Raw genomic sequence first — 13,454 nt, 5'->3', positions numbered from 1 at the left:
AGGGCTGGGCCAGCCACCAAGGAACCAACAGGACTACTCTCCTCTGGTAAGTCTCCAACCGAGCCAGAATCCAGAGCAACAACCGGACCGGTGGGAAGAGGTACAGGTAACTCCATCTCAACCAGTCCAGCCGAAAAGCATCAACCCCAACAGTCTCGCAGTCTGGGAAGGGCGCCACATAAACTGGAAGACACCTCGACTACGCTGATGTGAAGAGGTCCACCTCTGGGTGCTCGTATGTCCGGCAGAGCCAACTGAACAAGTCAGCGTCGATCGTCCATTCCGTGGACAGGGGAAAGAACTGAGACAGGCCATCTGCCAGGACATTTGACAACCCCCCTGAACATGAACCACCAGGAGAGCCAAACCCCGAGAACTCAACAGACGAGTGACCCGAAGCGACCAGCCCCAAAGAGCCAAGGACCTCATCGAACCCCCGCGGTTCAGGCAATGAACCACCAGGGACCACTCTGAATGGAGCCGGATCATTGCTCCACAAGTGACACAAATCTCTGAAGCGAATGCCACACCACCGCAAACTTCCGCGCCGTGCTGCGAGCTTGACGGAAGAATGAACCCCACTGACCCTGGCCGGCCTGGTGAGCACTTGTCACAAAACCCCAGCCGAGAGACGAGGCATCCGTGAACACATCGAGCGCGGGCTCGGGGAGGCACCACGGCACTGAACCCCGAAAAACTCCAAACCCCAAAGGAAGCCGGCGACGCAGCAGCCTTCCTGGGCTCAATACAGTTTCTGTGGTGTAGTAGTAAGACACTCACCTGGCGTTCCACGAGCGCTTTGTCATGGGTTCGTATCCTGGTTGGGGAGGATTTACTGGGTGCAAATCATTAACAGTTTAACACTTTCGTCCGGTAATGACGCAGCATTGCATCATTTTTTTAGTAGACGCGATCCCGGTAACGATGCAGCATTGCTTCATTTTCGGAGGCAGATTGGCGGCGGCTTCGGGAGGGGCGCACAGTGGCTTTGGATATTATTTGCATATACTCTTGTAGGGAATTTCATTGTGAATACATTGATACCAAAATGAAAGACCTAGGACCAGAATTGAGGTAACAAAGTTGAAAACAGTATACCATTTTATTAGCGCTCACTGGGATTATGCTCCGTCACTTTCTCTGTTTGCTGTGGGTGGTACGCCTGGCTTTTGGACTTTATATTTGCATATATTCCTGTAGGGAATTTGATTGCAAACACAATGTTACCAAAATGAAAGACCTAGGACGGGAATTGAGGTGACAAACGTGAAAGGAGTGTACACATTTTATCACTCTTATGCGCTCCCGGGTAACACGCGCACTCACTTTCTCTGTTTGTTGTGGATGGTACGCCGGGCTTTTGGAGTTTATATGTCTTTAGTCGTGTAGAGAATTCTATTGCAAACACAATGATACCAAATTGAAAAATCCTGGACGAGAATTGAGGTGACAAAGTTGAAGAGATTATACACTTTTCAGAACTACCGCACGCTCCCATGAAACGCTGGGACCCACTGGGCCTAGTTGAGGGCTGGCGGGCAGGGTGCGTGAAAGAGTTTAACAGTAGTCTCTGTTTAACTCAACAGTAAAATGGTACTTGGTTGTAAAATTGGGGAATATGACCCCCACGATTCTTCTTGGCGGTCATATTCCAGGGACCTGCCTGAAACGCTATGCGTACTAGTGCTGTACAAGAATGTAGGAACTCTTGTATATATCTCAAAAAAAAAAAAAAAAAGTCGACACAAGACTCCTGGGATCCGTACCCAGCGATCGCGAGAGTGTAACACCCATGACCCCCCCTCCCCAAGCGCTCACACCCAGGGAACCCTTCTCCAAGAGGTTAGCCCAGATGACCTCTGGATCGTCTTGCAAAGTTAACTAAAATATTCCTGGCTAGTCTTACTCAGCTAGTTTCAAGTAGCTGATATTTCATGATAATCTTGTCAAACATTGTAATGGAATTACTCCCAGATTCTTATGTGTAAACACCTAGGGACAAAAAAACCAGCATTGAACGTAATGCAACGCAATTTTCTGGGTGAGTCCCTGAGGCTCCCCGGAGCTACCCAGGCTGATATGGATACCCTAACTATTTTGCATCAGTCAATGTTGGTGGAGATCTAGGCCTACTGAGGACCACGAGCCGGAAACTGGCCCCCTCACAGAGGCACGAGGAGCAATGGCCCATAGAAATGCATATGTGATTTGGAGCATTCTATATCTGCCATCGACTGGGACAGGCACCCAGAAAGGTAAGCACCACAAAACAAACCCCTATTCTGGTTAAATCAATGAAAATCGCCAAGCGAGTGGACAGAACTCCCTAAAAGAAAAACACTGGATATCGTTTTGAAAAAAAACAGCGTTAAATGTAATGAAACGCCATTTTCTGTGTGAGCCCCGCCTAACTCAAAGTCATACAGGGAAGGGGGATAAAAAAAAAAACTGCCCTGCAACAAAAAGACCTTGCAGAGAAGGCACAAACACCCACAAAGCATCAAAAGGAACCCAAAAACTTAAATCAGACTCTCCTCTAGCCCTGGGAACCACAGGCAAGGGCCCCAGGGCAGAGCACTCTTTCACTATCTGGGAGGGTAAGATGGATTCCAAGGGAAAAGATTAAAAAAAAAAAAGAGAGTTGGCTGGGAACACTCAGAAGCTTCGGTGGGAAAGAGCGGTTCAAAGGCCTCTGCACCTGAATTGGAAGGGACAACCCCCAGATCAGCCTAAGCCACATCCCGGCTTAACCCTGCCCAGTGTGAGAGTGGAGTCTCTAAAGGCACTAACTCATTGCTTGTATTGGTTGCAATGGTGCTTGAAATGGTTAACTCTGTTATTTGGTACTCAAAATTTATCAAGTTGGGTATCAATGGACTCGGCACATCAAGGGGAGTCTCAAGATGTCACTGAATTGACCTAAGACGTCTGGATGTACTGCAATGAATAATGCAAGGCTCTGGTACCAAGGGTGGCCTACTACCCAACCAGAGGGATACTTTTTGCTGTAGAGTGGTAGTGGAGGGTCCAGACAGGCTCTCTTTCCCTCATTAACCTTGCAGTCATAAAAAACCCTCATCCCCCCTCGGTGGCGACAGTGTAGACCTCTGTTGAGACACTGGTACACTAGGCCTCATGCCAAGACGAGCAAGAGGTGCCTAAACCAAAATGCTCAGGCCTTCTGATAGGCAAAGATGGAATGATGTCACAGGATCCACCTGGTGCCTGAGAAGCGCCTTGTGCGACTGTGACTCTCTCACAGTCAGGAAGAGAGCAGGCCACCTTCAGGAGCTGGAAGGAAGTCCTCTATTTGCCCTTGTCCTGAAGTATTGTATCCTTAAACACAAGGAAATATGCCAGCTACTGGATCACTGGAATATTGCTGGTGTTCAGAGGACAGAAATTCCATCAGCAAGAAGGAATTTACGATGAAATGATAATGAAAAGGACAAGCCCAGACCACGTGTTTGTCTGTAAGGTACAAGCAGTGTTGTAATTACATAAGTGTAATTATCTAAGTGTAGTTACAGGATGAGAGCTAAGCTCATGGTGACCCGTCTTCCCCGGACTCTTTGTCGTTTAACGCTTTGAAAGTACTGACGGTTTTGGTTTCTACCACCTGCTCACCTAACTTGTTCCAACCATCTACCACTCTGTTTGCGAAAGTGAATATTTTTATATTCTTTGGCTGCTTTGTTTAGTTAGTACTGTATAAATCTATGACCTCTTGTTCTCAAAGTTCCAGGTCTCAGGAAGTATTCCCTTTCAATTTTATCAATTCCAGTTACTATCTTGTACATAGTGATCATATCACCTCTTTTTGTTCTATCTTCTAGTTTTTGGCATATTTAATGCCTTTAACCTCTCTACATAGCTCTTGCACTTCAGTTCTGGGAGATACTTTGCAGCACATCTTTGCACCTTTTCCAGTTTGTTGATGTGCTTCTTAAGATATGAGCACCATACAACCGCTGCATATTCTAGCATTGACCTAACAAAAGTTGTGAACAATTTCTTTAGTATTTCGCAATCCATGTATTTAAAAGCAATTCTGAAGTTAGAAAACATAGCATAGGCTACACACAGCCTATGCTCTTTATATGGTTCTCGGGTGAAAGTTTTCTATTTAGAACCACCCCTAGATCTCTTTCTTTATGAGAAGTCTTTAAAAATTTTCCACATAATTTATAGATTGTGTGGGGGGTCTAAGTTCTCCTATTCCACATTCCATAACATGGTATTTATGCACATTAAATTCCACTTGTCAAGTGGCGCTCCATATACTAATTTTGTCCAGGTCTCCTTGAAGGGCATGACAATTATCTAAGTTTCTTATCCTTCCTATTATCTTAGCATCATCAGCAAACATGTTCATATAATTCTGTATTCCATCTAGTAGATCATTTATGTAAACAATGAACATCACCAGTGTAAAAACTGAACCCTCTGGTACTCCACTTGTGACATTTCTCCAGTCCGATACATTACCTCTGATTACTGCCCTCATTTTTCTAGCAGTCAGAAAATTTTTCATCCATGTTAGAAGCTTACCTGTCACCCCCTTGAAGATGTTTCAGTTTCCAGAGCAAACTCTTATGTGGAACTCTGCCTAAGGCCTTTTTTAGGTCCAGATAGATACAGTCAACCTAACCATCTCTTTCCTGTAAAATCTCTGTGGCTCGATCATAGAAACTGAGTAAATTCCATACACAGGATCTTCCAGATCAAAAATCATACTGTCTGGTATTATATTCTTTCTCTCTAGGTGTTCTATCCATTTAGTTATAATTATTTTTTCTCATATTTTGACTATTACACTTGTCAATGATACAGGTCTATAATTGAGGGGGGGGGATCTTCCCTGCTGCTACTTTTGTAGAATGGAACTATGTTTGCTTTTTTCCACACATCTGCTGCAACTCCTGTACACAGGGATGTCTGAAAAATCAGCTGAAGTGGAATGCTGAGCTCAGGTGCACATTCTCTCAGAACCCATGGTGAAACTTCATCTGGGTCAACTGCTTTGTTTTTACTTAGCTCCAAGAGCATTTGTTTCACTTCGTCTCTAGACACTTCTATGTGCTCTATACTGTTCTCTGGAATTCTTATTGTGTCTGGTTCTCTGAAGATCTCATTTTGTACAAACACACTTTGGAACTTTTCGTTTAATGTTTCACACATTTCCTTTTTATCTTCCGTATATCTGTCCCCCATTTTCAACCTTTAACATAACAAAGTCTTATGCTATATAATAACATGATTAATGTTTACCTATATAATTACTGTTGGTAAATGCATCAGTGTAAATTTAAATAAAGGAACATTTAATTATTAATTATAATAAGTTATAATTTGTAATGAATTAAATCTAATTATTATTACTATTCTTAAATAAATAAATACATCTCCCCCCCCCCCCACTCAATGTGCACATTTTCTCCCATACACAGACAACAATATTTTTATACAAGAGTCATATAGTTTTGAGACCAATATTTTTTGTAATTCTCATCTAATATCATATTTATTGAATATGTTTGGAAGTATATATATCTATGGTGTTTACTAACATTTAGCTTTAAATGTCACAAGCAAATTAACCAAAATATGTAACAGTGATATTGCACAACTCAAATGGGCCTGTCTGCAATACTGAAATTGACAACTATTTGTCCCAAAACAACCCAAAACATCCCCAAAATGAAGACATTCATCAGATATTTTGAACACTTTGGAGAAAAACAAACAATAAATTATTTAAAACCATACACCTAATGAAAGGAAGAGCACTTACATGTACAGTTTGGATATTGAAAGTAGCCATGTTCACATCGATCACAGATACGACCTCCGAATTCATTCTTACAGTTGCATTGTCCAGTTTCGGCATCGCATGCGTCGTCTATTGATCCAATCCCACTGCAATTGCATGGTAAGCAGTCTGGGAAATTGTAATAATTAGGGGCACATTGATGACAGTTTAGTCCCTGATAATTGTCCTCGCATGGGCACTGCCCACCACCCACTTCACACACACCACCAACGGTGCCACTTCTATGACAGTCACAAGGTTTGCAGTTAGGATAATCATAGTAACCATCATTACAATCTTTACAGAGAGGTGGAAGAAATTCAGGGCGACATTCACACTGCCCTGTTCCTTCTGTACAATTTCCAGTAGAGTAGAACACATTGCATTCACATGGTTGGCATACATCAATATCACTGAGTTCTTTGTCAAAGGGCCTGTAATAGCCAGATTTGCACTGGTCACAGTTGATACCTTCTGTATTATGATGGCAATTTTGGCAAACTCCTCCACCTTCAAACTGGCCATAGATATCCATAGAAAGTCTTTGTTCATCAATTTCTTCACTGTAGATACATTCATTAGTATGTCCATAGCAATTGCACGCTGAAATAAAAACAAATTTAAGTTAAAATAATCATCAGGCCTAAGGCAATATTTTATCTAACATATACAGTACCATATAATAACTAAATTTTGTGGAATGTGATCATGAGTAATAACATATAAAAGTTGTGATTAACTGATAATGATATATTTGCAAGTAAGATACAATAGAAGAAGTTGCAATAGAGATGCTTAGTGTCAGGCTTTTTATTAAGGCCTAATGCTAACTGAATTTTATTGACCTTTGTCAATATTATCAAAGGAAGAGTTTGAATGATTACAAATTTTTGCTCTGCCAGATATATAGCCAAGGATGAGGTGAAGGTGAAGCACCACACTTATGGGCCAATAGGCCCATTGCAGCTTACCAATCTCCAATATTTCCATAATGGCTGGGGCAGAATTTTGTATGTATTATCATGTTCACAAAAAATGGCAGAGTGTAATTTGGTGTTAGCTGGCTTGGTTTGCTAGATGTACAATGCCTCAACAATGTCCAGTCTTCTAGTTACAGCACCACTCCTGTGCCAGGTAAGTCCACTATGGGTTCACCATTGCCTGTGCTACTTGGGACTTTTTGTTCCAAGAAGCTGAATCTTAAACAATAACACAAGTCCAGTCTTCAATTATTGCTCTTATAATAATATTATTATCAATTATTTACAAGTTGTTTTTCAGAATATCTCTGGTGATGATCTGTTTAAGTGTAGAGAATATATGTTTCTTCATAAAGTCTTAGTGCTTGTACATTGTTAGCTGCCTTGAAAGACACATTGTTGTCTTGCCTGTATATTTAGTGCATTAACCCTTTAACTGCGCAACGCACCTGCAGGCCCACGTCTGGGGTGCGCTACACGCCTCTGAGTATTTGTATTTTTTACGTTCCATTCAAAACTCCCGCGGCTACTTGGGGTTCACATCAGCTTCCTCAGGGCTTTTGTAAACAGACGCCATCTTTAAAAAATATTGTGGTCCACATTCCCGGGTATGGGAGCCTCAGTACTGAGTGAGTCACCAAGGCTGGCGCTCGCAGTATGAGCGCACAGCACTGCTGTTCAGCGTGTGATCACAGCATCGCCTAATAATGTCAAAATATATATATGATCTGTATTATTTAGCCATGATAGTATTATAGAAGAGCTTGAGTGTGATAATGACTGGGTACAATGTTCAAATATCAGTGATTCAATGTTCTTCACAATGTTCACAGCGCTAGCCACAGCACCACAGCATTATTTCATCCATCTAGGAATCTTCAAACGACTTTTTAGGTTCCTTTTCAAAATAAACTTGTGGTCACTTATTCATTTACTGGAATTAGTGACCAGGATTGTGGTTATAATTAGCATTGTGCATAATATTGTGGAAGGAGGAATTTTGGTGAGGGAGGGAGGAAGGGAGAGAATTGAGGTAGCCTCACTGTGTGGCAGCCACTCTTGTTTTGGTCACTATACTAGTTTCGTGGTTCGCTATGGGGAACACACATGTACATGGGTATATACAGTGTGTGTATATAGTGCAATAACAGCATCAGGAGTATGTTGAGAGGAGCTATTTTGTTGAGGGAGGTGACATCGTAATCGTAGCATCGTCTGCTGTGTGATTTCTCATGCAGTGTATGGTGGCCACTGTACTGTTTGGACACAATACCGGCTTACTTGCATAGTTCTGGTAAATAAAACATATAGATAGGTATATATAACATGTGTAAATAGTGTAATAAAAACAATAACAGTATGGTGGGAGGAGGAATGTTGGCAAGTAAGATGTTGGAGTGAAGAAGACTGGCTGGGTGTGGCTGCTCACCCTTGCGGTGTTCTGAGTGTGTTGATGTGAATGTATATAGTGTGTGACAGTGTATATTGTGTACATATGTTGTAAATATACATAAATGAACATGAAACATTGGTGTGAATAACTGTATGATGGGAGGAGCAATGTTGGTGAATACAATGTTGGAGGAGTGAGGGAGGGCTGGTTGGGTGTGGCTGCTCACACTCGCAGTGTTCTGAATGTGTTGATGGTGAATGTATATAGTGTGTACATATGTTGTAAATATACATAAATAAACATGAAACATTGGTGTGAATAACTGTATGATGGGAGGAGCAATGTTGGCGAATACAATGTTGGAGGAGTGAGGGAGGGCTGGCTGGGTGTGACAGCTCACACTCGCAGTGTTCTGAATGTGTTGATGGTGAATGTATATAGTGTGTGACAATGTATAGTCTGTAAATAGATTATATATATACATAAATTAGCATGATACATGGTATATATGTGCAACATATGTGTACACAAGTGTCATGCACGTAACACAGTGTCCTCGGACAGTACGGATGTTTTACTGCCATAATATAGTGTACGTGTTCATTATACATAGGATTAGCACATAAAAACAAATAAAATGTATTTGGAAATGTGCGCAAAAAATGAACAAAAATATATTCGAGACAACTCGCACGCCCCGTGCATTTAATCCTGTATTTAATTTGCACGCGCGCATGCATTTAATCCTGTAGAGAATTCTATTGCAAACACATTGATACCAAATTGAAAAACCTAGGACGAGAATTGAGATGACAATGTTGAAGAGAGTATACACATTTCGGTATGACCGCGCTCTCTATTGTAATGAGAGGCGCCTTGGGATGGTGCAGCTCGCTCTCTTTCTGGTAACTTTCATCTTGTCGGCGGGTGGAGCGCGCCGCTGTTTTTTACATTATATGCATATATTTTCCTATTGGGAATTCTATTCTGAACACAATGATACCAAAATGAAAGACCTAGGACGAGAATTGAGGTGACCAAAGTGAAAGGAGTGTACGCATTTTATCGGTCCTGCGTGCTCCCGGGTAACATGCTCTCACTTTCTCTGTTTGTTGCGAATAGTACGCTGGGCATTTGGACTTAATATGCCTTTAGTCCTGTAGAGAATTTTATTGCGAACACAATGATGTCAAATTGAAAAACCTAGGACGAAAATTGAGGTAACAAAGTTGAAAAGATTATACACGTTTCAGAATTACCGCGCACTCCCGCGGAATGCCCAAACCCACCCGGGGTAATGTGGCGCATGTGCGCCCAGAGCATTAAAGTGTTAAGTGTTATGCTCTCAGAATAGTATATGATCATCCTTTTAATAGATTTAGAATATAGATTTTCAGTTTAGTTTACTGTAAAAAAAAATCGTCAACATGGCATTTGAAATATGCACCAAATAAAGACAACAAAAATTTATAACTCAAAACACTTTAGAGTTTATGAAAAATCCATCCTAATAGGATTGTAGAACAGACACTGGTGCACACTATATGTAAATATGGTGAGAATCGGTCAGAAAATGGATTTTTTGAAGCTGACTCAATGTTGAAACTCTAGTTTAAGAGATAATTGAAGTTGAAGTTATCGACAATGTATAAGGTAGTTCTAATTCATTTATTTACTTGTATGTTTTAATAAACATTTTTTGGCATTCGTACTCAAATATGTGAAAGTTGTAGGTCAATATGTGTTGAAGTGACGTCAAGATGATGACTACATATCAGTGCAGTCACCACTTTACAATGATCTCTAATCACACTATGTGCCTGAGAAAAGTTTTTGAAACATTGTACAGAGAGAATTTATGTACAGTATCTCAAAACATTATATGGGGAGAATTTGGGTTGCATTCCAGACACCTGCAAAATTTATCTTTTTCCACACTTCTTTCAATATAACACCCACTTCAATATTTCAACATTTTAACAATATATACAGAACATAATACATTGCAGAGTACTTGGGAAGAGCAATGATGCAAGAATACAGTATTATAATAAAAAACTATAAAATACTAAATTAGTCATCACTAACCATTGCATTTTAAAAATAAAACAACAACAAAAAAAACCAGCGTTGAATGTAATGAAACGCCATTTTCTGGGTGAGCCCCGGAGGCTCCCTGGAGCTTATCGGGCTAATGTATGTTATATTAGACCAGGACATTAGCTAAGGAGTTCAGACCTACCAAGGACCAGCGCCAGAACCTGACCCCTTCAGAGAAGTTTCAGGGAGCAATGGCCCTGGAAACCCTCTTGTGGTTGGGGTTTTCCTTATCTGCCATCGACCAGGGTTAGGCTCCCAGAAAGGTAGGCATAACAAAACTAACCCCACATGGTAAAAAAATAAAACAAAAAAACGAACAGAGAGGTAGAAACTCCCTGCAATCCCAAGGAAACAAGCAAACAAGCAAACATCACACTTTACTGCTGCGCCGATCATCCGCGCAGCCCTCCCCACCCCGAGAGGGGGAGGTGGGAGCCCCGGACCTCACCGCGCCGGCTGCCTAGCATCAGTTTGTAAGCTAATGTCAACCGGGATAGATGCTTCTCTGGCCTCAGTTTCCTAGGCAGCGTTTGCCTTGTGTGGCATAATTACACACACATACACATGAAAAGAAAATTAAAAGGCACTGACCAGTGGGCAGAAAGCACCACGCCGGCCAGGCGAAGAAAGCACAAAACTGCATCAAATGACCCACCACGACAACAAAACCCAAAGTCCCAGCACGACCACAACACATGCCAAGCCCCAAAAAGATCAGTCTGCAAACCAGGAAGACCCCAGAACCCCAGAAGGCAGAGACGGGTCACACACAAGGAAACAAAGCCCCCTGAACCCACAAAGGGGGCCCAAGAGGAAGAAACCTCCAGAACGAAACGAAAGAACCCAAAGGAATTCGGAATCGAACCAGGGGGGAGCCGAAACCACCACATTTGCCGGCGGAGATACACCACAGAAAGGCAAAGCAGAGCCCCCAGACAGAACCCCCAGGGAAACGGCCAAAACGGACCGAAAACCAAGGGACAAGGTGTGGGAGCAAGCATAAACAGACAGTGGCACTGAGCCCACACCCTATATAGGGCCCAGACCCAAAACAGACAAATGGAAAACCTGGTGTAAAATCAACACTCAAACATTCCCAGAGGAACAGAAAACGGGCAGAAAACACCAGAATAGCAAAGAAACGACATCAGGAAAATAAAACCCCTGAAAAAGGTGAAAAACTCACCCAAGACACTCGCTCGTACACCCAGGCGCATGTAAACAAACCGCAATGCCACCCTGGTGGCCACGCCTGGTAACCAGCATAAGAAAATGGCCACCAGAACAGGGGCGGTGACTGATGCAAAAGATACAAAAACACGCTAGCAAAAGTGGGAAGCAAGCAGACTGGATGAGTGAAAAACTCCACCCAGAAGCAAAAAACCCAGGCAAGGGCAAACAGCCCCAGAATTGCTAGCAGGCATCCCCCACAGCCCCAGGAACCCGCAACAGAGGCCCTGGGGCAGAGGCGTCCTCCAAGCCTTCCGCCCTTAAAGAAAAGGAAGAGTCCATGGGAAAGGCAGCAAGAAAGGGCCACTGGTAAGACCCAGAAGCCTTGGCAGGAGGAACAGGCTCAAAAACCTCAGTCCCCAACCCGAACGGGGCAGCCCCCCGAAACCGCTCGAGTCTCGGCCCCAACTAAACCCCGCCCCGACCCCGAAACCCGCAAACAGCCTGGAGCCGGGAACAGGGAGGGGAAAAAGGCAAACAGCACCTAACCAAAACGGGGCAGCCCCGGTGCATCCGAGTGGGAAACCAACCTTGTGTGTTGCAGCAACCTAAGCTCGCTTGCAACATGGATACCGCCTGTACTCTGAACAGTAATAACATCAGGAGAGTACTGGAGAACAAGCAGAGAAAATCTCTCGCAAGACTCTGGGTCAAGGTGTCAGTGACTCAACAGGCAACATGACGGAGGTAAAAGTGGCTTGTTTCCAAAAAAAGCTTGTTTCCTTGGGATTGCAGGGAGTTTCTACCTCTCTGTTCGGTTTTTTGTTTTAGTTTTTTACCATGTGTGGTTTGTTTTGTTATGCCTACCTTTCTGAGTGCCTAACCCCGGTCGATGACAGATAAGGAAAACCCCAACCACAAGGGGGTTTTCCAGGGCCATTGCTCCCGAAACCTCTCTGAAGGGGCTAGTTTCTGGCACTGGTCCCTGGTAGGACTGAACTCCTTAGCTAATGTCCCGGTCTAATATAACATACAATAGCCTGATAAGCTCCAGGGAGCCGCAGGGGCTCCCCCACAGAAAATTATTTATGCAATCCTTGCACATCAACTTGCTTACAGGCAAATCCACTATCCCACTGTTTGAATTCGGTTATAAAAAAATTATGCAAGTGCAAGTTTGTACTCTTCAATAGTGAGTCAATTTCCATTCCACTACCTATTTATCATCATCTATAGTATTACACCTATTAGCATTGCCTTGGTACCCTTAGCCATCACTGCATGCTGGGCTCTTTTATAATTGCCCAATTTTTTTACTGATTTAGGCATCAAAATTACCACAAGATTATTTTACTTTTTAGATAATTGAACCTTCAGGAATTCATTAAACATTTTAGATAACATGAACCTCTCTGAGGTTGATAAAACAATTTCTTACGTTCACAAACAAAGCTATCCTGGTAGCCTGCTGGTCTCCACTTCTTCTGAATAAAGCCCGGGCAGCACGTCTCGCACTGAGATCCACAAGTGTTGTGTTGACATCGACACTGCAACTTGTACAAGTCATTGGGGTCTGTTATATCACAAACATCTGCATGACCATTGCACACACACCTTCCACCAATACTGATGTCTTTGATGGAGTAAAAATACTGAAAAGAAACACAATAAATTTTATGAAGCTCTAATTCATCCATATAACTTTTCATCAAAACACACAACTGCACGTTAAAAGTTATATGCAAATTCTGATGTAAATAAAAAGTTATTTTCATACCCTTCTTGTGACTGTTGGATCTTGTCTTGCTACAGACATGAGGTGACCAAGTAGAGTTTTGGTGCGCAATAACCGAAGTCGAACATTTGTGGCCCTTGTGAACTCTTGTAGTGCTGTTGAGTTGAAGAAACTGTTTGCTGATGGTCTATTATTTAGAAGAGATACCACAATCTGAAATAAAGCATATTATACAGTATAACAATGTAACCATAATACAGATTA

The 13,454-nt window shown here is 42.5% G+C and overlaps 1 protein-coding gene across 5 annotated transcripts in view; it reads right to left on the bottom strand.

Annotated features, from left to right (window-relative positions):
• Nucleotides 1-13,454, bottom strand: part of LanA (laminin subunit alpha) — a 550,694-nt gene that overhangs the window by 480,037 nt on the left and 57,203 nt on the right. For all 5 annotated transcript variants that reach the window (XM_069308774.1, XM_069308775.1, XM_069308777.1 and 2 more), the window contains exons 5-7: nt 13,233-13,403; nt 12,894-13,107; nt 5,795-6,415 (exon numbers count right to left, since the gene is read on the bottom strand). In XM_069308774.1, coding sequence (XP_069164875.1) covers nt 5,795-6,415; nt 12,894-13,107; nt 13,233-13,403 — 1,006 coding nt within the window. The remainder of the gene's footprint in view (nt 1-5,794; nt 6,416-12,893; nt 13,108-13,232; nt 13,404-13,454) is intronic.

Source organism: Procambarus clarkii, chromosome 63, assembly GCF_040958095.1.
Source record: "Procambarus clarkii isolate CNS0578487 chromosome 63, FALCON_Pclarkii_2.0, whole genome shotgun sequence".
Lineage (NCBI taxonomy): Eukaryota > Metazoa > Arthropoda > Malacostraca > Decapoda > Cambaridae > Procambarus > Procambarus clarkii.
This window is presented reverse-complemented; position numbering and strand designations above follow the sequence as displayed.